General features: G+C 39.5%; 1 protein-coding gene across 1 annotated transcript in view; it reads right to left on the bottom strand.

Moving 5' to 3' along the window:
• LOC130362079 (cytochrome b5 reductase 4) overlaps positions 1-26,007 on the bottom strand; it is a 270,381-nt gene that overhangs the window by 188,603 nt on the left and 55,771 nt on the right. The window contains exons 4-6 of the mRNA XM_056566016.1: positions 25,275-25,359; positions 18,840-18,881; positions 2,492-2,543 (exon numbers count right to left, since the gene is read on the bottom strand). Of these exons, the coding sequence (XP_056421991.1) occupies positions 2,492-2,543; positions 18,840-18,881; positions 25,275-25,359 (179 nt within the window). The remainder of the gene's footprint in view (positions 1-2,491; positions 2,544-18,839; positions 18,882-25,274; positions 25,360-26,007) is intronic.

Below are 26,007 nucleotides of genomic sequence, written 5' to 3'. Positions count from 1 at the left end.
GGTAATTTTTTAAATATATAACATAATATCATCTATTGACATCATTTTTAACAGCTGAGAAAGGGGATGCATCACTGCTTTAGCTGTTGTATCTGTGGCTGCACAACTGATTTGTGGGAAGCAGAGTCAGCAGAAGAAAGAGTGAATGTTAGTGAAGGGACAGGCGGCAGATAGTGGCACGATTGTCACTAAAAGTGCAATTGTTATTTTTTTTTATTTTTTTTTTATGTTCACGTATTCTCTGTAATGGGTCCACAGATTCTGGCGAGTGGCACCTCGTTTGAAAGAGAATACCCTACATTATAAGCCTATAGGGCTTATGGGATCTTTGATTACCAATCGTATTATCCTTCTTCATTAATATTTTCAACAATTATCCTCTTGCAGCCACGTTCAGTGAGGTTGTCTACAGTCCAGTGGACCTAACCCCTTAAGGACGCTGTTTTTTTTTATTTTGCACATTGTTTATTCATCCTTGCATTTTATTAGCCAAAACACTTACATTTTCCACTTACAGGCCAATATGAGGGCTTGTTTTTTGTGTCACACATTGGACTTTGTAATTACATCACTCATCCTAGCACCAAATCTATGGTAACAAAAAAATTAAAAAGTGTGTGTGTATGTGTATGTATACATATATATATATATATATATACATATATATATATACATATATACACACACACACACATACTTGTGGGGGCAGAATTGAAAACACTTTTTTAACCTTTTTTAATACATTTTTTATGGTACATGAAGTGACCACAATACGCAATTCTGGGCTTTTTTTTCTTTTTTTAAAGTATACGCCATTAGCTATGCAATTTAATTAGTTAAGTTTAAAAAGTTAATGCCGGACATCATATAGGTGATGTCCTTCATTAGCAAGGGGTCCTAACTTCTCATAACAGCCGCAACCATTCCAATCTGACGCGCACTCATGTACGCCCTGCCTCCTTAAAGTGTTAAATTTCAAAATAATATGTACCATTGTAGTCACAGGAACATCAAGCTGCTTGGAGATGGTCTTCTAGCCTTTACTTTTAACATGCTTGTCTATAATTTTAGTTCTAATCTCCCCTTGGCTTTCTGTGATCATGATACCAAACAGTGACTACTTTTCACATTATAAATAGTCAAACTGACTGATTACAAGTTTGGAGACACCTGTGACACTAATTACAGGATACACCTTAGTTTATCATGTTCCTATTGTCAAATTATTTTCGCTCTTTTCTAGAGGTACTTTCCTTTTTGTCCAGGCCAGTTTCATTATTTTGTTATTTAAAATTATTCTGTTAAACCACAATTCAAAAGTAATCTTGGGGGAGATTTATGAAAACCTGTCCAGAGGAAAAGTTGCTGAGTTGCCCATAGCAACCAATCAGATCGCTTCTTTCATTTTTTGAAAAGGCCTCTGAAAAATGAAAGAAGCGATCTGATTGGTTGCTATGGGCAACTCAGAAACATTTCCTCTGCACAGGTTTTGATAAATCTCCCCCAATGTCAGATATCATAAGTTACTTTTCAGGATTTTTTTAATATATTATTCCTTTTCTCAGTTTCAAGTTATTTCAGGGAGCATTGTGGGTTTCTGTCTGTAACAGAAGGGTACCAACAATTTTGGATGAAGGAATATATGGCAGGCGTTATTGGCATCCTCAGGATAAAATACAAGCACTCTGTGTCGGTATCACCCTTGTACCCTCAGTTCATCAGATTTTGTATGTGCTATCTAACTTTTGGAGGATTCCATTAAAATGTTAACAATAAAACAGTCATATGCAGACCAGTTGGACGTTTAAGTTCAGTTTGCAATAAAATAAAAGGTTTTACAACATGGGTTTCATAGGACCCCGTGTGTTTCATAATAAATACCAAGTACCAAGCACAACAAATGAAGTTGAAGTACATAGTGTATGGACAAGCAATTTGGAGGTAATTTCATAGGTTAGTTACAGTTAGTTACAGTCCCGACAGCTCAGCCGAAGAGGCTAGACAGGCACAGCAATGTCTGTCATACGAGACAGGTATTGCTGTGCCTGTCTCATAATGGCAGGCGTTGCTGTGCCTGTCTCGTATGGCAGCTCCAAGCTGGAGTAGATTTCTGCCGCAATATACAACAGTTTACTGGCGTATATTGTAATAAATTAGACTCAGGGTTAGGTCATGCCCCTTTACACTGGTCCACACCCACTTTTTGAAAACAGGTGCAACTGGTGTAAAAGGGTTAAAAGTCACATTTTTCACCACAGCTAACAAAAAAGGCTTAAAAAAATCATCCCCAGTTTGGAGTCAGTTTAATTGTACAACTATCATACATACATGGCATACTGTATGCTTGTGCTATACGATACAATGTAAATGTACATCGAGGCCAAAGTCAATGACAAAAAAAACAAATATTCAGCATTCAAATTAGAAAACAAAAAACAGACAGATGCTGTGGTCACAAAATATTAAATTGCAGAGGGGGTGGCATACTAACCTGGGCTTAAATGCTTTACAGGCCTCCTGTGAAACATTGCTAGGATGTGTACCTAAATAAAACAATATACATGTATAGTAACTAGAACATCTTACTACAAATCAAACTATACTGTAATTTATTTGAAAAGACTATAAACAAAAAACTTCTCTTCATAGAAGGGCAACTTATTAACCAATGTGTCAATCCAAGCTAGGGTAAAAAGCAAAACCCCATAACAAATATTTGTAATGCCTACTGTGCATCTAATTCAAGAAGTATGACTCAACATTTGCACAAAATACAAACCTGTCATGTCATGAACGGTCAGGGTAAGCTCATGGCGGTAAGATAGTGGGGGATTATAGTAGGAATCGACGGATTATCGGTTTGGCCGATATTATCGGCCGATAATCACGATTTTGGACGTTATCGGTATCTGCAATTACCTAGCCGATATGGCGATAATGCCCCGCCCATGCCCCGCCCCCCGGCGAGATACAACCGTCGCCGCCGCTGCCCCATTGCCTCCCCCCCATCCTCTGCCCACATGCCGCTGCCCCATTGCCTCCCCCCATCCTCTGCCCACATATCGCCGCCCCATTGCCTCCCTCCCATCCTCTGCCCACAAAAAACACTGCCGCCCCATCGACTCCCCCCATCCCCGGTGTTATAATTTCCTGTTCCTGGGGTCCGCGATCCTTCTGGCTCCTGCGCTGTTGGTGTGTGCTCCGCAATGACGATTAACGTCCCCAAGGCGACGTCAACGTCAGTGCGCACAGTGACAGCGCAGGACGCCGACGGAGCCAGAAGGGTCGCGGATCCCAGGAACAGGTAATTATAACACCGGGGATGGGGTGAGGTGATGGGGCGGCAGCGGCATGTGGGCAGAGGATGGGGCGGGGGCGGTATGTGGGCAGAGGATGGGGGGGGCGGCGTCGGTATGTGGGCAGAGGATTGGGGGGGGGGGGGAAGACTATGGGGCAACTGTGGTGGTTAGACTCAGGACCCAGGACAGGCAGGGGGAGAGAAGCGGGTGGCGGCAGCGGTCTCTGGCCCGGCAAAAGCCGCTGCAGTTCATTGATTTCAAAAGCGCCCACTTTAAATCATTGATCTGCAACGGCTTCTGCCCCGCCGGGGAGGGGTGGGTGTGTGTGTTGAAATAGCCGATAACTTATACCAGAATATTGGTATAAGTTATCGGCTATTGGCCGGAAAGGTGACAGATTATCGGTATCGGCCCTAAAAAAAAAAAAAAAATTCGATATCGGTCGATCCCTAGATTATAGCAATTAAAGCAGGTGCAGTGATGCTCTCCTGTTGGTGCTCTACCTCACTTTACCCTATCAAGAAGACTGTGTAGCATTATTGCACTTTCCCTCAAACTTTGTTCATCCTGGCTGTCTGGCATGAAACCGGGGCACTGACCTTAAAAAGGGCGGAGGAAGGGAAATACAATATTCTTATGAAGTATATTAGAAAGATTGGCGTTTTGCCAAGAAGTACAACATATAAAAAGTTTATACGTTCAAGAACGCTACATGCTGAGAAAGATCATGGACATGAAAATGTCTCTGCTTTTATTGCTCTAAGCCCCCCACTGTCTCACCACCCTGAGCGTACCCTGACCATCAGGGAATGGTATCAGTCTGAGCAAATTCTGAGTTCTACAGTTCACATTTTGCGTTTTTTCATCTGTTAATAGATTATCCGTTTTATGTTTGGACAGGTACTGGGTTTCAAGCTAGGGAATTCGTTGAATTTCTGAATTCTAATATGTGGGGACTTCAGGTCACCTAACATTTTTCTTTGCAGGCCAATTTTTAGATTTGAAAATTTTACTAGAACTGATGGATGTAAATCGTTTTTTGGACTATAGGAGCGCTCACTACCAAAATTTGCTGCAGATCGTTTCCTATAGTCAATATCTAAGAATCCGTAAAAATTGTACTTCTGATGTTTATTTTACCCTTCAGGCAGCTTTATTTTATATAATATGTTTATTTTACCCTAAGGGAACGCTTCTCAGCCAAGTGGTATCCGGATAGTTTACTCACAAATGCCTACCATACAGTAAAAAGTATCAAACAATCAGATCTTCCTTCTTCCAAAATTAGAGACAATAAAGAAAATAAAATGAAAAGAAGTTCAAATATAATTTTATAACAAATTATAATTGTGAGGCTAATGAAATTAAAAGTATTCTAAGAGGGAACTGGCTCATGGTTCTTAGTGATCCAGTATTAAAAGAAAATTAATTCTATTAATTCTTTTTTCCACTGATAATATTTTATCCACATGGGCAGGCTGTTCTCCTTGTAACAAAGCCCAGTGTTTATGTTGTGCCATGAATGCTGACCACTGTATTATATTTGAATCTTTTCAAAGAAAAACATTTCTATTGTCAATTTTGTGCAATCATTTGTTTATGCATGATCTTTTTTTGTAGTGCATACTGTTAGCAAATAGAGCTTTGCAGGGAGCCAGGACATCTGTCTTTCACATATATTTGTGTTCCATAATTTCCATGACACCCTTCTCAATTAAACATAGCATGCCATGGAAAGTAGTGTAGGGACAGTGAGCTACAGATGCTTTATGCATCCCTAAAATTACTGTTAATCGGTTGTCTGCACCTGACTTTGGAAATCTATGTCCATGGACACAACGCTGTCTTATATACTTCTGCCTTATGCCACAGGGTTTCCAGGGCAAAAAGCAAAAGGGCGCCTTAATGGAGATGGTGCACCCAAAATCAGATGCAGCTTCTGCTTTTGGCCAGGAAACCTTGTAGCAGGAGAGCACTGGCTCGAGAGAGGTAAGTATGTTTTTATTTATGTTCATAGTTTTAAATACCAAATTATTATTATTTTTTTTCTGGGACCCTGAATCCTTGATCCTTATGTAGACTGCTTTGGAAAGAAGATTTTTTTTTTTTATAAAATGGTCAATGTATTTAGATTAATGGTGTCCATTATTAACCTGGGGCTTAGTGTTAGACATTTTATGGGCTTAGACTAACACCACCACCACCACCCCCCCAACCGAGCCTCAAAATATGAGGCTTAGAGCCTGGATGGTGGCAGGCTGGTAATTATTATTATGGGAAGGGCAAGACTGGTAGTACTAAGCTCTTGCTGCTTGGTTTTGTACCTGGTAGGTTATGGAAAAGTAGCTAAACCAATAAGTGCTAAACCAATAAGACTAAACAAATAAGTGACAATAACCTTCTCACTGCAGCAACTTAACAGTTTTCTCAAGATTTTTTTTCCTGACCTTCTAAATGCTGCTAGTGCTACTGTCCATGGCACCTAAAAAGGTAAAATGACCAGTACTTACAGAGGGTGTCATCTGCAGCTACTGTATACATCCAGACCCGATATTTGTCATACAGGTAAGTCATATGTTGTTAAAATGATAAAAGTAATCTGCCAAATACAATCCAGTCTGTAGGAAGGAGGAGCTGAACAGACTGATATACAGTCATGATCGTAAATGTTGGCACGCCTTAAATTTTTCTAGAAAACAAAGTTTTTCTCACAGAAAAGGACTGTAGTAAACACATGTTTATTCCCTTTGTGTGTATTGGCACTAAACAAAAGGAAGGAAAAAAAAGCAAATTGAACATAATGTCACACCAAACTCCAAAAATGGGCTGGACCAAATTATTGGCACCCTTTCAAAATTATGGAAAAATAAGATTATTTCAAGCATGTGATGTTCCTTAAAACTCACCTGGGGCAAGTAACAGGTGTGGGCAATATAAAAATCACACCTGAAAGCAGATAAAAAGGAGAGAAGTTCACTTAGTCTTTGAATTGTGTGTCTGTGTGTGCCACACTAAGCATGGACAACAGAAAGAGAAGAGAACTGTTTTGAAAATATCAACAATCTTAAGATTACAAGTCCATCTCCAGAGATCTAGATTTGCCTTTGTCAACAGTGCGCAACATTATCAAGAAGTTTTCTACCCATGGCACAGTAGCTTATCTCCCTTGGCGTGGACGGAAGAGAAACATTTATGTAAGGTGTCAACGCAGGACAATGACCCTAAACATACGTCAAAAAGCACCCAAAAATGGATGGCAACAAAGCGCTGGAGAGTTCTGAAGTGGCCAGCAACGAGTCCAGATCTAAATCCCATTGAACACCTGTTGAGAGATCTTAAAATTGCTGTTGGGAAAAGGCGCCCTTCCAATCAGAGAGACCTGGAGTAGTTTGCAAAGGAAGAGTGGTCCAACATTCCAGCTGAGAGGTGTAAGAAGCTTATTGATGGTTATAGGAAGCCACTGATTTCAGTTATTTTTTCCAAAGGGTGTGCAACCAAATATTAAGTTAAGGGTGCCAATAATTTTGTCCAGACCATTTTTGTTGTTTGTTGTGACATTATGTCCAATTTGCTTTCTTTCCCTCCTTTTTTGGTTTAGTTCCAATATACACAAAAGAGAATAAACATGTGTATAGCAAAACATGTGTTACTACAATCCTTTTCTGTGAGAAATACTTCATTTTCTTGAAGAATTTCAGGGGTACCAACATTTAGGCCACGGCTGTAGATAGGTACGTAAGTAGATAGATTAACAAGTAGGTAAAAATGTGGGTGGGTAGATAGCCAGATAGGTAGATTGGTAGGTAGCTATGTAGGTTGGAAGCCAGGTCCATAGCTATGTAGGTAGCCAGGTAGGGAGCTATGTAGTCAGGTAGGTGGCTATGTGGCCAGGTAGTCAGGTTTCCTCCCATTTTTGGTTTAGTTCCAATACACACAAAAGGGAATAAACATGTATAGCAAAACATGTGTTACTGCAATCCTTTTCTGTGAGAAATACTACATTTTCTTGAAAAATTTCAGGAGTGCCAACACTTACGGCCATGACTGTATAGATTTGTGCGGAAGTTCAAAGAGAACATCATTTATACAGCTCTGCAAAGTCTGGGCTAAGTAGTCATGTAGTGTATTATATATATGTTACTATATATATGAAGTTAAGGAACATCCAATAAGGCAGTGATGAAAAAATAATATATAACTTTTATTCTGATTCTTTTTCTAAAATACGAGAATTAAAAAGTCCATAGCTAACAGTATAGTTGGTCAACACAGGACCGTGCTAATGAGATGGGTATGGGGTAACAGGTGAATACCTATATCTAAATAGTCCTACCTCATCCTAGGACTATCCCTCACTACATTTAGTGTGGGTGGGGGTGGGGTTTGGTGATTTCCACTCGCAGGTGGTAAGCTAATTAATCTCTCATACTCCTGTCCAACGCGTTTCTCCCACTTGTTTTAAGGGTTCATCAGGGAACCGGGGAGGGAATAATAGGCTACCAGTATATAATCATATCACACAAGGGTACATAGAAATAGGTATATATGGACTAAATTCAGATCAGTAGTTAGTCGAGATCAGTAGATGGTCAAATACAGACCAGATAAACACTAGATAGAAGAGATGGATATGTCAGTCAGTCACTGGCAAGTCGGAACCACAGTTGATGTCCAGATTGGTAAGTTTACAGTCCGAAATAGTCATTCAGAGTGATGCTTACACCGTCAAAGAGTCCAGAGTCAATCTAATAACCGCAACCCACCATGTCATAACTTTAAATTCAGTAAAACATATCAATTATCTATATATAACACCACAGCCATATAGGGTATGTGTTATCACATCCATGTAGATTCCAATATTGGCGATGGCACAGAGTGATTATTACTTCCACACAGGTATATAGTAACACTCGGGTTCTATACATATATAGATGAACTGTGAAGACATAATTAGACAAAAAGATGTGTTTGTATAAGGAATGTTATGATAAGATGATATAGACAAAAATAAATAAATAAATTCATACCTTGGTTTTAAATAACCATGTATGAAAGCTTGGATGATTGATTCTCCTATGTGGACTGGCGGCGTTTATTGTACTCTGGAACATGTGATCTAAAACAAGCATCATATTCCATTTACATTATGCATTGTTGCTAGTTGTCATTTATAGCTCACTTCTTATTATTAGCAGCGAGGTCTCGGACACCCACTTTGATGCAAAAGTGGGAAAAGGAGGCCACTGCCAGCTCCCTACGCCTAATGCAAATTCTATTAGAGGAGGAGCGGGTCACATTACAAACCACCACCACCAAATTGAATGAAAGCATCACTATAGCTACCAGTTTAAAAACTGATCCGGATTTTAACAAAAAAGAAACAGAACTACAAAATAACATTGAAAAATATAAATCATTATTAAAAGAAAGAAAACACAATCAATTTGTGCGTGATCTCAGTGAATTCAGAGAAAACAGAGCGTATACAGTACTGTTAAAACAGCAATCGCAGTATACGGATACAGAAGTTTCATCATCAGAAACAGACATCTCTGACTCAGAACGTCCGACGAAACAATGGAATCGTTCCCCATATACCACCCGATATGGAGGGACAGGGAGGTACAACAATTACAGAGGACGAGGAAAAGGATCCAAACCAAACAATTCAACACCGAGAGGCGGAAGCAAACCGAATACACAACCACAAACATCTGGAACCATTGGTACTTCTTCCTCCTAAGCAGCCGCCCCTTTACCCACACATATGCAACAACCCCTGCCTTCCCCCTCTCCCTCTGCTTCATCTTCTTCTTTTTTAGCGAAGAATTGAAATGTGGTGAAACCAAACCAATGGAGATGGGAAATTTGATTGTAAACCTCTCATCTCATACTCTAACAACTGATGAGAATCAGGTACTCAGAAAGGGTCTGTCCTTTGTCCCGGTGAATAAACCCGATGTGTTCACCTGGATAAAGGACATTCATCTATTTGGGAGACGTCTGAAATGGAGAAAGTTCTTTAAATTACATGATCAAAGGAAATGCTTAGAACTGGGCATAGATACAACAGATCTGGAAGGGGTCAATTTATTATCATCATTATTGGATGAAAATGACAGAGTCATTGGACAAGGCCCCTTTTCCACCTGCCGTAATAAAAGTAACCTCTTGGCACCTATAGGTGATAGGGACTGCATTGATACCTTCATTGATGTTGTGTGCCACGAGTTGGAAAGGTCACTGAATGGCTTTAAGGTGTCTGGCTTCAATCTATCTCGGAAGGAACATCTAGCACTTAAACATCTGGAACAGAACGAATCAATCGTCATAAAACCCTCAGACAAAGGGGGAAATCTAGTACTGTTGGACCATAAACAATATGCAGAAATGTGTTGTAAAATCTTGTCAGACGTCACAACATATCGTATTCTGAGCAGCAACCCTACTCAGATCTTTCATAAACAATTGGAATCCATCCTGAAAGAGGCAGTGACCTCTAAACTAATTGACGATAAAGAATACTCATTTCTGCTACCAAAAGCACCTCGATTGGCGACCTTCTATGGATTACCAAAGATACACAAAGGACTGCAACCTCTTAAATGCAGGCCAATAGTATCAGGCATTAACAACCTAACACAAAATTGTGGAATCTATCTGGATGAGATTTTAAGACCCTTTGTCACAAGTCTTCCGTCATACCTACGTGATACACAGGACCTTTTGAGCAAAATGCAGGACCTAAGTATTGAACAAGAGTGGTGGCTGTGCTCTATAGACGTAGAAGCACTCTACAGTTCAATACCCCACGAGGCAGGAATGAAAGCAGTGCAGTATTTCATCCGAAGCAGAGGGGTCCAGTTTGCATTACATAATGAATTCATCCTATCGCTTCTTCATTTCATACTCACTCATAATTTTTTCATCTTTAATTCAGTCCTATACCACCAGCTCAGGGGCACGGCAATGGGCAGCCCAGTGGCGCCCACTTATGCCAACTTGCTCCTGGGCTGGTGGGAGGAAATCATAGTGTTTGGGGAATCTAACCAGTCATACCAACACCATATACAGTATTGGGGCCGCTACATCGACGATGTAGCGGTCATTTGGTCAGGATCCAGGGAGGACTTTGATGCATTCATGACATCACTCAATGACAACCCGATAGGCCTTGGATTCACTTCAGAAATCCACAATGACCAATTGGCCTTTTTGGATGTCCTACTGTCAAAAAATCAGCAAGAGGGGATTGACACGACCATTCACAGAAAGACTACTGCAGGGAATAATCTACTTACCTGGAGCAGCCATCATCCCTACCCACTTAAGAGGGGCATCCCAAAAGGGCAATACATGCGCCTACGAAGGAACTGTTCATCCACGGATTCCTTCAAAATTGAATCAGCGAAACTTAGGGAAAGATTCAGGGAAAGAGGGTACCCAGATAAAATTCTAAGGGAAGCCTACCAACAAACAAGACCCCTAGACAGGATTCCTCTACTCCAGTCCAAACCAAAGGACCCTTCGGCGAAGGCTCCGACTCAAATTATTGGAACCTTTGATGCGGCATCAGAAGAGATCCGCAATATCATACATCGACATTGGACAATACTCAGCTCGGATCCATTGATGAGTGAACTAGTGGAACCAAGACCAGTCATCACATATCGTAGGGGAAAAAACCTGAATGATGTACTGGTCCACAGTCACTATACTCCACCCAAAGCAAGGAGAACCTGGCTGGATAAACCAGTGATGGGGACATACCGTTGCGGAGAATGCAAAGCCTGCAAATACATACATGTAACAAAAGAGTTTTGTGGACCTGATGAAACTAAAACATACAAATGCCAGGAGTATGCAAATTGTAAAACCAAAGGAGTAATATATTTGGCTAAATGCCCCTGCCCGCTATATTATGTTGGTAAAACCATCCGCGAGTTTCGGCGAAGAATTTTGGAAAATATGGGTGATGTTAAACATCAAAGAGAGAAACCCATTGCAACTCACATGCATCTCAAACATCGTGAAAACATGTATGATCTCAAATTTCAAGCCATTGAAGTATTGATGAAAGATCCAAGAGGGGGCGATCAAGACAGGATACTGATGCAGAAGGAAACCAAGTGGATCTACCGTCTTGGCTCCCTATCACCACGTGGTCTAAATGACTCCCTCTCATTTGTGCCTTTCATTTTGGGGATTTTTATTTAAGGTATTTCACTTTCACTTGGATTAATCTATACCACTAATCATTGGGAACATTCTATGTTATAGACATTACCTATTGTTGCAGGAACTGTATTTGGTACCCTATCACCACGAAGGTCTAAATGACTTTCTCTTATTCTCTCATCTTTTGCCTTCTATTCAAGGTATTTCACCTTTACCTTGATTAATCTACATTACGGGGTCTAAATGACTCCCTCTAATTTGTGCCCCCCCCCTTTCTTTCTTTGATTTAATCTATACCACTAACCATTGGGAATATTCTATGTTATAGATACTCCCCTTCTTCGCAGGAACGTTATTTGGCCATGATACTATGTGCAATACTATATAAAATATATATACACTTTAATATCTTCATGCATCCATTATCAATTGTCCTTCAGTCACTGGTATTCAATATCTGTAAAGATACTAAACTGTCTAGGTTTGTAGCAAAACACCTAGCAATTTTTCCATTTACTGGCCCCCCAAACTATGCATTTTGCCCCATGTACCTAGCGGTGAAACGCATATGCGTTCCACCAACTTAACCATCGGAGTGATCCGGTGGTGAGACGCATTTGCGTTCCACCAACCGGAACATCACACTAAAAAGGAGGCCGGAATTTATCTTCTGGAGCGCATGTGCGTTCCACTAACCGGAACTGCTTTAATGCATCCGGCAGTAGAAGTTGTAAGGGCTGCGTTCCATACCCAGCAACTTCCGGGGACGGATGCGTTTCACCTAATAAGTACAACGAAGGCACATAGCCGCGTCTCCTATGACATACTTCCGGCTCACTGGTATAAAACAGTGAGAGTGCCGGGATCATGACACATCACTTCCATCCAGTGATGTCCAAGCATCTAGAGGCCAAGGACAGGGTAAGTGCCTTCAGACCAAGGGAGGGCTCCGTTATTGTTGGAAACTATATGCGTCCAATTTTGGGCACATATCTTTTCTCACTGCATTGTATTGTATCTTTCACTTCAGGCCCCAAAGTGAAAGGTCTAATTAGACCTTAGATGGCAATCTGTCAGTAGATCTACCAGGGCATTATCATTTGCTGGGGTGAGTAGTAATAATAAATAAGAAGTGAGCTATAAATGACAACTAGCAACAATGCATAATGTAAATGGAATATGATGCTTGTTTTAGATCACATGTTCCAGAGTACAATAAACGCCGCCAGTCCACATAGGAGAATCAATCATCCAAGCTTTCATACATGGTTATTTAAAACCAAGGTATGAATTTATTTATTTATTTTTGTCTATATCATCTTATCATAACATTCCTTATACAAACACATCTTTTTGTCTAATTATGTCTTCACAGTTCATCTATATATGTATAGAACCCGAGTGTTACTATATACCTGTGTGGAAGTAATAATCACTCTGTGCCATCGCCAATATTGGAATCTACATGGATGTGATAACACATACCCTATATGGCTGTGGTGTTATATATAGATAATTGATATGTTTTACTGAATTTAAAGTTATGACATGGTGGGTTGCGGTTATTAGATTGACTCTGGACTCTTTGACGGTGTACACATCACTCTGAATGACTATTTCGGACTGTAAACTTACCAATCTGGACATCAACTGTGGTTCCGACTTGCCAGTGACTGACTGACATATCCATCTCTTCTATCTAGTGTTTATCTGGTCTGTATTTGACCATCTACTGATCTCGACTAACTACTGATCTGAATTTAGTCCATATATACCTATTTCTATGTACCCTTGTGTGATATGATTATATACTGGTAGCCTATTATTCCCTCCCCGGTTCCCTGATGAACCCTTAAAACAAGTGGGAGAAACGCGTTGGACAGGAGTATGAGAGATTAATTAGCTTACCACCTGCGAGTGGAAATCACCAAACCCCACCCCCACCCACACTAAATGTAGTGAGGGATAGTCCTAGGATGAGGTAGGACTATTTAGATATAGGTATTCACCTGTTACCCCATACCCATCTCATGAGCACGGTCCTGTGTTGACCAACTATACTGTTAGCTATGGACTTTTTAATTCTCGTATTTTAGAAAAAGAATCAGAATAAAAGTTATATATTATTTTTTCATCACTGCCTTATTGGATGTTCCTTAACTTCATATATATAGTTTAATATTTCTCTCCAAGGGCATCTTTATCAATACACCCTGATAGTGAGAAGTCTCATGGGGAAAGGGGTGTTCTTATCGAAGAATAATTCCCCAGTGATACATTTATATATATGTTAGCTAAAGTTACATAGTGTATTTTGTATTAGTGAATAAACCTTTGTATTATTAACCCTGTGTTGGGAGTTACTTAAACCGTACAATTTACATAGGGAAACAAGAGTAAGTTGTTAACACTAGAAAAGGAAGGAGAAATAGTATATAATATTTATATCAATATTTATACACGTTTTTTCACATTGGATTATCCTTTTACACCCATCTACAGTAAGTACATGAACACTAAAACTGTCTTGTACAACATGATGAGAGCAGCTACTGTATGACTTAATGTTCATCAGTTTGCTGGTTATCCCTGGCATACTAGTAGTCTTCTAGCTTTTCACAGTCACAGATATAACTTCTCTGACTTAGGACTCTTTTTACAATTTTAAACCCCTTCAGGACCAGGCCAATTTTAGCTTTAAAGGGGTACTTTTTTTTAAATCAACTGGTGCCAGAAGGTTAAACAAAATTGTAAATTACTTCTTTAAAACAAAATCTTAATCCTTCCAGTACTTCTCAGCTGCTGTATGCTACTGAGGAAGTTGTAAAGTTATTTTCTGTCTGACCACAGTGCTCTCTGCTGACACCTCTGTCTGTATCAGGAATTGTCCGGAGCAGGATAGGTTCGCTATGGGGATTTGCTCCTACTGGACAGCTATTAACACAGATAGAGGTGATAGAGAGCACTGCTGTCAGACTGAAAAGAACAACTCAACTTCCTCTGTAGTATACAGCAGTTGGAAGGATTAAGATTTTTTTTATAGAAGTAATTTACAAATCTGTAACTTTCTAGAGCCAGTCGATGAAGTAGATTGGAGGGGCCTGTATGTAAGAACCCCCTATAAATCACCCTATTATAAAAACTGCACCCCTCGACGTAATCAAAATGACATTTGGGAAGTTTATAAACCCTTTAGGTGTTTCACAGAAATTAAAGCAAAGTGGAAGTGGAATTAAACATTTTTTTTTTGCAAATATGCATTTTTTTCCCCATTTTTTTCAGTAACACACGCAACTCAATATTATTTCCCCTAATTCTGACATATTTAGAAATATACCATATGTGGCCCTTGTGCGCTACATGACACACACAGGCCTCAGACATGACAGAACACCTTGTGGATTTTGGGTCTTCCTTTTATTTAGGATATTTTGTAAACTTTGTCAAGATGCAGAGGCCTTTGGATTGTAAAATATTTTTGAAGGACAAATTATTGTTTTCATTGGTACCATTTCGGAGTACATGTGGCACTCTGATTGCTTTTTATTCCATATTTTATGAGGTGGTACGAATAAAAAAATAAATGGTAAATTTTTTCATGCTGTATAAACTACATGTTATTTTCAGTTTGCAGTTCGGTACGATTATGGCAATACCTAATTCATACAATTTATGGTTTATCCCATTTACATGACAAAAAAAATCGAGTGTCCCCATATTCTGTGAGCTGTAACAATTTTTTTTACCAATGGAGATGTGTGAGGGATTATTTTTTTACGGAATAAGTAGCGGTTTTCAATGGTACTATTTTGGGGGGTATGTCTGACATTTTGATCACTTTTTATTACATTTTTAGTGAGTCAGGATAACCAAAAAGCAGTAATTTTGGGGAAAATATTTTCATTTTTTACGGCGTTCACCATGCAGTATTAATGACAAGATAAGTATGTCGATACCTCATTTAGTTTATTACTTTTACACTATAAAAACTTTTTATTTAAAAAAAAATTGTTTGTGCATCGCCATTTTCTGAGAGCTGTATTTTTTTATTTTTATACCAACAATATTGTGCGATGGCAATTTTTTTTTGGTAGCAGTTGTGATTTTTAGAGGTGCCATTTTACAGAGGTGGCATTGATATAAAGCCGTAAATTTAGCAAGGTTTTTATATATATATTTTTTTTTGTTTACGGCATTCACCATCATGCAGGTTGAATAATGATATAAGAGTTTTATTGTTTGGGTTGTTATGGGCGATACCAAATATGTGTATATAATTCTATTTCTTTGGGGGGGGGGGGTAGAAAGGAGATTGTGTGTGTTTATTTTCTATTGTATTATTAAATATATATATAAAAAAAATTATATATATATATATATATATATATATATATATATTATATATAATGCTAAATCATCTGTAGTTGCAGTATCTTGTAATACCTTTTTTATTGGACTAACAAGATTATGTAGAGACGAGCTTTCGGGATTCCTCCCTTTATCAAGTCATAAGCATTTCTGAGCTCACAAGGAGAAAACACACATTCTATCTCACAAAATATGCAGGGGTTAAAACAACATATGTGGAGAATGGACATTAAGTTGGGCCATAAATTGTATAGCTATAGGACGATAGACTACAGATAAGGATGAGGGGGGGGGGGGGGGCTGGAGAGCAGAGGTGAGAATGGTGGTTATGCTGGACAGAGGAGAAAGGACAATTTTACTACAGCGCGGTTTGATGCAGGATTTGGTCCCATTGTCTGTATCTGATGTTTCTGTGGGTAGTTTCCTATTGACCAGCTTTTGTTTTAAGTTGGGTGGTTGTCTGAAGGCCAAGATGGGTGGTTCAGGAAAGATTTGCTTTAACACCTCATCTTCTGCTAGTATTGGCTGCAGGTCCTTGATGATTTTGCATATTTCCTCAAGGGTGGGATTGTATGTGGATACCAGTGGTATGCGTGATGAGGTTTGTTTGTCTCTGTATTGCAGCAGGTGTTCACGTGGTGTTTGAAGAGCAGAGTGGATTTTCTTATGGATGGTCCTTGGTTTGTAACCTTTTTGTTTGAATTTCTCAGCTAGCATTTGTAGATGTGTGTCTCTGTCATCAGGGTTGGAGCAGATGCGGTGGTACCTGATGGCTTGGCTGTATATGATGTCTTTCTTGGTGTGCGACGGATGGGAACTTGAATTGTGTAAATAGCTGGATCGGTCTGTGGGTTTTCTGTATACAGATGTCTGTATTGTGTCCTTGTTTATAGTTACAGTGGTGTCCAGAAAGTTTACACTTTCTGTAGAGAAGTCCATTTTGAGTTTGATGGATGGATTAAATGTGTTGAAGGCATCATGAAATTGTTTGAGTTTATCCTCTCCTTCAGTACAAACAATGAAGATATCATCAATGTATCTGTAGTATGTGTAGGGTTTGTGAATTTAGGTATTCAGGAATCGCTCTTCAAGATCAGCCATGAACAGATTGGCATATTGTGGTGCCATCATGGTCCCCATAGCAGTTCCTTTCATCTGTAGGTATATTTCACTGTTGAAGCTGAAGTAGTTGTGTGTGAGAATGAATTCTATAAGTTTGGTGATGATCTGAGGGCTGTATTTCTGGTTGTGGGTCTGGGAGGAGAGAAACAGTGAGCAGTCCTCAATTCCATCTCTGTGTGGGATGTTACTATACAGAGATTCTACATCCATTGTTACCAATATGGAGTTGGCAGGCAAGTTCATAATCTGACTCAGTTTGTTAAGAAAGTCATTGGTGTCCTGTATGAAGCTGCTGGTGCATGTAACAAAGGGTTTTAGTGTGTTTTCTACCAAACCAGGTATCTGTTCAGTTAGTGTGTCCATACCTGTTATTATTGGTCTGCCATGGTTTCCAGATTTGTGGATTTTTGGGAGCATGTAGAATGTCCCTGTTTTGGGATCGGTGGGTATAACAGACATACAGACAACGGGACCAAACCCTGCATCAAACCACGCTGTAAACTCTGTCAACACATCTGCACAAATTCTAAGGCCTCCCACAACAACAAGACATACAACATCAAGCGACAATACTCCTGCACCACAGAGAATGTAGTCTACATGATACAATGCACCAAGTGTGACCTGGGATGTTACATTGGTGAGACCAGTCAGCAACTCAATAAAAAGATGAACCTCCACAGATCGTCCATCAACAACCATAGAGAAAAGGACTATTGCTCCCCAGTTGCACACCATTTCACCCAAACAGGTCACTCCCTACAAGACCTCAAAATCAAGATCCTGAAAGGAAACTTCAAGAACACCCAGGAAAGAAAGACATTTGAAGCCAAAATTATAGTTTTTTATGACTCCAAGAACAGAGGACTTAATGTGGATTTAAGCTTCTTATCCCATTATCAAAATTTCCTATAACCTTTGCTAAACTGTCTTCCCTCTCCCTGCTCTAACACCATTACACCCCTGCTCCCCCTCCCCTGTCTAAGTCTTTTCTTCAGTCTATGGTCCTGTAGTAAAATTGTCCTTTCTCCTCTGTCCAGCATAACCACCATTCTCACCTCTGCTCTCCAGCCCCCCCCCCCCATCCTTATCTGTAGTCTATCGTCGTATAGCTATACAATTTATGGCCCAACTTAATGTCCATTCTCCACATATGTTGTTTTAACCCCTGCATATTTTGTGACATAGAACGTGTGTTTTCTCCTTGTGAGCTCAGAAATGCTTATGACTTGATAAAGGGAGGAATCCCGAAAGCTCGTCTCTACATAATCTTGTTAGTCCAATAAAAAAGGTATTACAAGATACTGCAACTACAGATGATTTTGCATCACTGGACTAATACGGCTACTCCTAACTACTCGACATATATATATATATATATATATATATATATATATATTTATTTTTTTTTATTTTTTTTTTGTCTCACTTGGGGACTTGACATCTATAATACATTGCAGTTCAGATGTGTACTGCAATGTTTTATGCCTGTGAGTGCTACACGGACACCTGTCTGGGACAGAGCCTAATCGGCTTTCGTAGCTAGGTAACCAGAGGCCGTTCTAAGTTCTCTGGTTGTCATGGCTGCCAATGAGACCCAGCAATCGCATCGAAGGGTCTCAATGGAGAATGAAGGGAGCTCCCTCTCTCTGCCACCACGATCGGTGCTGCGGTCACACTGACTGCAGAATTGAAGGGGTTAACTGTCAGGATCAGAGTGCAGTTCCGCTCCTGACAGCTGCGGCAGGTACCCAGCAATATGCGATGCCGTCTCCAGTCGCTGATCACTGCCCGTCCATTGGCGGGAAAAGGTTAAGATTTAGAACTTAAAAAAATATATAAAACAAGTGGCTTTTTTTACAAACTGACCGTTTCGGCATCTCTTTTCTGGGTTTTCAGTTGAATTTAAACCTGCAAATAAAAACACAGACAAATAAGTTGTGAATGTTTGTGGTTTAAATGACTAAATATTGACTATATTAATTGAGTGTCATATTGGCCGAGGTGTTGAGTATACCGAAAAAAAACAACAAACAAACAGGAAAAAAAGACATGGTACCTCTAATAAAGCAAACTACCATATAGGGCTTTGTAATCTTAATTTATTATAAATCATAAGACATTTTCAGTTTCTAGTGAAGAAGCAGCCTAGAAATCTCTGAGATATATTTAAAAGCGTAAAAAAATAAAAAGGTTGTTACTCAGTACCTGCTCATCCTGATAATGTACATGTAATTTTTATGTCTCTATCACCCATATTTCACTTCAAAATAGTGTATTACAGCTGCTCAATGTCTTTTCCATATTTTCAAAGGGAGGGGGCGTGCCCCTCTTGTCTGCACTGTAATGACTCCTCCCCTTCCCTAACTCTGCTGATTCACTGCTCTCGGGAGCTTGGCAGCGCTGCTCTGTAACCCTTTCCTCTCTGGTTTCATGCTGTACACTCACAATGATTATTGGATATTGCCTGTACTCTAACAGCAAAGCCAATATGGTAAGTGTGTAACTTAGATCTTCCTATGTCATTCATGTTTACCATCCTTTGCAAGTCCTGTAATATTTGGACTTGTAGTTTTGGAATAGTTGGAGGTACAGTGTTTGGATAACTCCGTTTTGCAGCAGTGTTGCCTTTATCTGTGTGCTTACAGCTTTTGCAAAATTACAACTCCCAGACATCCTTTGACTGTCCAGGCATGCATGGAGTTGTAGTTTTGTAACAGCTGGAGGCACATGGTTGGTAAAAATCTGTGTTACAGCAGTGTTGCTGTAGGTTGTGTTCCTCCTGCAGCCTTGTCTATCAGCCATTTAGTGTCCATGACCCTTGGACACACTCATGTTGCTGTGTGACTCAGTGTCCCAAGAGGTATGGGGACCTGATGTTGGTTCGTTGTCTGTGTTTCCTCCCCCCCCCCCCTCTTCCCCATCCCCCTTCTTGTTGTTTCTTGTTCTCGTCTAGTGTCTTTGTGCATTGACTATATAGTGATGACATATCGCCAACAATTTTGCTATATTTTCTTGTACTTTCGCCTTCTTTTTTGGAATTGCTATCCCTTCATTGCTGTTTGCTTTGTTTCTGTGTACTTGAAAAACTTGAATAAAAATTACAGTTAAAAAAAAAAAAATGAAAAATTGGTGACGGCACTCGCGTATGGTGTAGCAATTCTTTACATTCCTTTATTGTGGGGTATCATAGCCATAAAACCAGAGGAGTGGAGGAATGGGACAACGACCTTTTCGCAGGTATTTCCTGCTTCCACTGGTCTCTGTCATTCCATCACCGTACCGCTCTTAAATACATTCAACCTTATTGACACACCTGCCTTACAAAGTAACCCTTTGTTAGCAATGACAGGACATGTACTATATACATAAAAAGGTGCAAACAGAACATTCAGTGAAATGACATATAGAGTATCTATACACAAATGCATATTAAAAACAAATTATATAATATATACACTGAGAGCAAAGCGAAAGGAGCACGTCTAGATGCACACTGAGATCACTACGTTCATTCAGGCCACCCTGTCGTAAAGCCTGCGTTCTAATGATAAGAGACGTTTCATTTCTAAGCAAAGACGCATTGATGCAACCCCACCTGGCAGTGCATTGATGCATACCAACCCCATAAAAGACATGTCCTCAATCCGACTGTTATGTACTATTAGTTTTATCAAACGGGAAGATCCCTTTCTTGTAGCTACGGAGCGAACATGTTCCAAAAAGCTAGTGTTAAGGGCTCTGATGGTCTTATCGATGTAATACAGACCGCACGTGCACCTGATGGCATACATCACAGAGCGCGTACGGCATGTAACACATCCGGCAACTGTCACCATTTCAGGACCTAATTGTACAAACTTTACTGGACTCCTTTATGGGCTTCATTTACATGTACCACAGCGGAAATTGCCTATTGGTGTATTTTTCTGTAACCAAATGTCTGCTGTATTCAAACGACCTTTCACTAAAGCATCCCTCAGACTCTGTGTTCTCCTAAATGTTACCAGGGGCTTATTCTTCACTGCATCCCTCAATATCTCAATTCCTGTGCAAGAATATGTCAGTTGCGATTCACTGCATTTTTGACACATTGCCCCATGGGGCTAAATTCAAAGGAAAAAAAACAAGACGTCTTCCATTAACAGATTTTTCTCTCTTGCTTTTCTTATGTTTTTTTTTCTCAAGAGTGTATCTCGGTCCAGAAGCCTAGCCCGATCAAATGCTTTCTTTAACAATTCATTTGGATAGTTTCTTGACTTGAGGCATTCCAGCAGTTCACTTGCCTGTTGGTCAAAGGATAGTAGTGAGTCAGTGACCCGTCTTAGCCTCACAAACTGGCCATAAGGTAGAGATTTCTTTACATACCCAGGATGGTAGCTATTATAACTCAATAGTGAATTAGTGGCAGTAAATTTTCACATGTTGAAAGTATTATTCAGATTGTCCACAAATTCAAGGAACAGTTCTTCACTACCCATCCATACTAGAATTACATCATCAATGTAACGGTAGTATAGCTTAATGTATTGGATAAATGGATTGCCCAGGGAGAATACCATTTGTGCTTCTGGCGACCTACTTAGAGTCCTTCAGGACTTTGGTTGGGATCCATCCTTTAGGTCTTACGAGTCTTGACGTTGAGAGCATGTATACCCGTATCCCACAGAATGCGGGTATACAGGCTGTCCATAGTCAATTACAAATTGCTGATGGAACTGGACCCCAGGTAAAAGATTTTCCATGTGAACTACTAAGTGTAGTGTTAAAATGTAAGGCGTACCAATTTAATAATAGGTGGTACATAGAGTTAGAAGGCACAGCGATGAGGACGCCTGTCACCCCTACATTAGCTAACCTCTACCTAGCCGAAATGGAAGCACACATGGTATTCTCCCCGGGCAATTCATTCATCCAATACATTAAGCTATACTACCGTTACATTGATGATGTCATTCTAGTATGGGCGGGTAGTAAAAGAACTGTTCCTTGAATTATACAATAAAAATGAGCAGGAGTGCATGCAGAGTATTAAACTCAACGCACACTCCTGCTCATTTTTATTGTACAATTAATTTATAGTACGACTTACAGGGAAGCGTACTGGAGTGCAGCAGCAGAGTCCACTTTCCACAGTACCCTCCAGAGCTTGTGATATAACAGTATTATTTTTGTTCCTTGAATGTGCGAACTATCTGAAAAATAATACTTTCAACATGTGCTTTACAAGTGTTTTGGGGGATCAGAGGTTAACCTTTTAGATGTGGCGATAAATGTGAGCTCTGGACAAATAGAAACCCAGGGATATCGCAAGGTTATTGCCACTAATTCACTATTGATTTATAATAGCTACCATTCCGAGAATGTAAAGAAATCTCTCCCTTATGGCCAGTTTGTGAGGCCTAAGATGGGTCAATGACTCACTACTATCCTTTGACCAACAGGCGGGTAAACTGATGGAATGCCTCAAGGCAAGAAACTATCCAGATAAATTGTTAAAGAAAGCATTTGATTGGGCTAGGATCCTGAATCGAGATACACTCGAGAAAAAAATAGCAAAGAGAGAAAAATCTGTTAATGGAAGAAGTTTTGTTTTTTTTCCTTTGAATTTAGCCCTATGGGTCAATGTGTCAAAAATGAAGTGTATCGTAAATGACATATCCTTGCACAGGATTAGATATTGAGGGATGCAGTGAAGAATAAGCCCCTGGTAATATTTAGGAGAACACAGAGTCTGAGAGATGCATTAGCGTAAGGTCGTCTGAATACAGCAGACACTTGGTTACAGAAAAATACACCAATAGGCAATTTCTGCTGTGGTACATGCAAATGGTGCCCATATATGAGTCCAGGAAAGTTGATACAATTAGGTCACGAAATGGTGACAGTTGCCGGATGTGTTACATGCCGCATGGGCTCTGTGGTGTATGCCATCAGGTGCACGTGCGGTCTGTATTACATCGGTAAGTCCATCAGAGCCCTTAACACTAGATTTTCAGCACTTGTTCACTCCATAGCTACAGGAAAAGGGTCTCCAGTTTCATAAAACACATTTGTGAAGAACATAACAGTAGGATTGAGGACATGTCTTTTATGGGATTGGTAGAAGGGAAGAGTCTCATCATTAGAACGCAGGCTTTAGGACCGGGTGGCCTGAATGAACGTAGTGATCTCAGTGTGTTCATCTAGACATGCTCCTTTGCATTGCTCTTAGTGTATATTTATAGAATTTGATTTTAATATGCATTTGCAGTGTATAGATACTCTGTATGTAATTTGTTACTATATGTTCTGTTTGCACCTTTTTATGTATATAGTACAAAAGGCAGGTGTGTCAATAAAGTTGTATGTATTTAAGGGCAGAATGGTGATGGAATGGTGTAGGGACCAGTGGAAGCAGGAAGTACCTGCGAAAAAGGTAGTTGTCCCATTTATCTGTTTTTATGGCTATGATACCCAACAATAAAGGAATGTGAAGAATTGCTACACCATGTGATATCTGTATTGTTCATGTCTGGAAATCACCCTTCTGTGGTGACTCAGCACCCTGACTGAATGTGAACAACAGCCTAGGAGAGTCGTGCAGCCGTACGCAAGCGTAACTAATTAGTACGGGTTCACTTTAGTGCCGCGCTCCCTCTCTATACAAGTGTTATTACATTTACAATTAAAATTGCAATTTACGTTTACTTTAAGATTAATATAGCTACACATACATGAAATAGAGATATAGCCCTACCTACAATTCTATTATAGTATAAAACAGTTGCATAACCCCTGTCAGTAATATGAGGCTAGATGTGAACTCCAACCAAACAAAGTTGTCTGGCAAGAGACAGAAAATCTTCCAAAGGAAAATAGATACTAGTCATATGCCTTTCCATACTTGGGTAACATAAGGATACAGGCATCAGCAGACCCTCAATGAACATTAGCATTACCTGGGTGAACATGTGTAATTTCTACATGCAACCGCCAGTGTTTTTCATATTATTTAAAAAAAATTTTTTTTTAAATAATTTAAAATAAAAAAAAACACAACATTAAAAAAAGGAGACATGAGCAAAAAAAAAAAAGGCGACCAATAAAACACTTTATTCGTAGTAACCATAGTTACTACGCAGATTGTTATCAGGTTTACTATGTGATATATATTATTATTAACTATGAAGGTTTGATTATTATTAGAGATGAGCAAAGTTACAGTGATTCGATTAGTCACGAACTTCTCGGCTCGGCAGTTGATGTCTTTATTCTGCATAAATTAGTTCAGCTTTCAGGTGCTCCGGTGGGCTGGAAAAGGTGGATACAGTCCTAGGAGAGAGTGCACAGGCGAATGGAGGTGACAAACATCTGGAGCGAGCGTTTGCTCTGAAAATTCACATTGGCGGGAGAGCGAGTGTGAATTTGGCACGCACCTAAAGATTATAAGGGGAGTATTCGCTGGGACCGGTATGTCAATCACACAGGGGTCCCAGCACTAACATACAGGGGATATCTGACTGTTGGTGACTGCACAGAAAAGCATTTCTTGAGGTAATAAAAGCAGCAATAAAAAAAAAAGTAAAAGTAATGGTAAATACATATTAAACACACAATCTAAATATTTTAAAAGGGTTTTACAAGATTAGACAAACATAGCAATTTTTGGTCCCTAAAGTAATGTCACATCTATCCATAGGTTGTGCATGGTATTGCAGCTTACCTAAATTTACTATAATAGAGCGGGGCCAAAATACCAGGAAAGACCTGTGAACAGGTGTGAAGCTGTTTTTTTTTTTAAAGAAAGTAGCCATGTTTTTTTTTTTTTTTTATTATCCTGTACAACCTTTTTAAAGGGGTATTCCAGGCCAAAACTTTTTTTTATATATATCAACTGGCTCCGGAAAGTTAAACAGATTTGTAAATTACTTCTATTAAAAAATCTTAATCCTTCCAATAGTTATTAGCTTCTGAAGTTGAGTTGTTGTTTTCTGTCTAACTGCTCTCTGATGACTCACGTCCCGGGAGCTGTGCAGTTCCTATGGGGATATTCTCCCATCATGCACAGCTCCCGGGACGTGACATCATCATTGAGCAGTTAGACAGAAAACTTCAGAAACTAATAACTATTGGAAGGATTAAGATTTTTTAATAGAAGTAATTTACAAATCTGTTTAACTTTCTGGAGCCAGTTGATTATATATATATATATATATATATATATATATATATAAAAAGGTTTTGCCTGGAATACCCCTTTAATGCTTACAACCAACTACAATAAGAGGTGAGTTAAAACTGGTTGAATACCTCCCTTTTTACCTTTCAATAATGATGCATGTTTCACAGCCATTCTTCCAATTAGACATTCCTTTAGCATTGACTCATAGTTAACCCAACGATGAACCTGACAATATAGACAGAAAAATATGTATAATGTCATATTTCAAACATACACAAGTGAGAGTCAGCTCGCCTCCCCCAACACTCTGCGCGGATCTGCCTGGACCAGGTGCATGGCGTCAATGGAGAAAATACAAGTGATCCAGCAGAGTCATGCAATTCTGGTTTATTAGGTATAAGATCAATACATCAAGTGGATGGTGGAAGAATACTGGACACGTTTTGAACGGAGATCCGTTCTTTGTCACAGCTAACATACAAATACACAAGGTCTCTATTTATAGACAATGCAGTTGAACAAAACAGAGCATACACAGGTGAAATAAAATCAATGGATTAAGACCATGTGATCAATGTGGGTGGTACAACCTGTCGAAAAACCCGGACACTCAATGTGAACGAGATGTTAATACTAACAGCAGAGACTACAAGTAGAATAAATGTACATACTCTTTCACACTGTCTCCGGCTGACATAAAAGCAAATCAAAGGGACTTTACAATTATAATGAAGCAAGAGCAGAAATGATTCAAGAAAAATATGTATTAGATATACTCACAGCACTACAGAACCATAGATTATCACAGAACAACTACTTTAATAATATAAAAATTCATTATGAATGTTCAAACCAAAAGGTTCTAACGTGTTG

This window comes from Hyla sarda, chromosome 3 (genome assembly GCF_029499605.1).
Source record: "Hyla sarda isolate aHylSar1 chromosome 3, aHylSar1.hap1, whole genome shotgun sequence".
Taxonomy (NCBI): domain Eukaryota; kingdom Metazoa; phylum Chordata; class Amphibia; order Anura; family Hylidae; genus Hyla; species Hyla sarda.
This window is presented reverse-complemented; position numbering and strand designations above follow the sequence as displayed.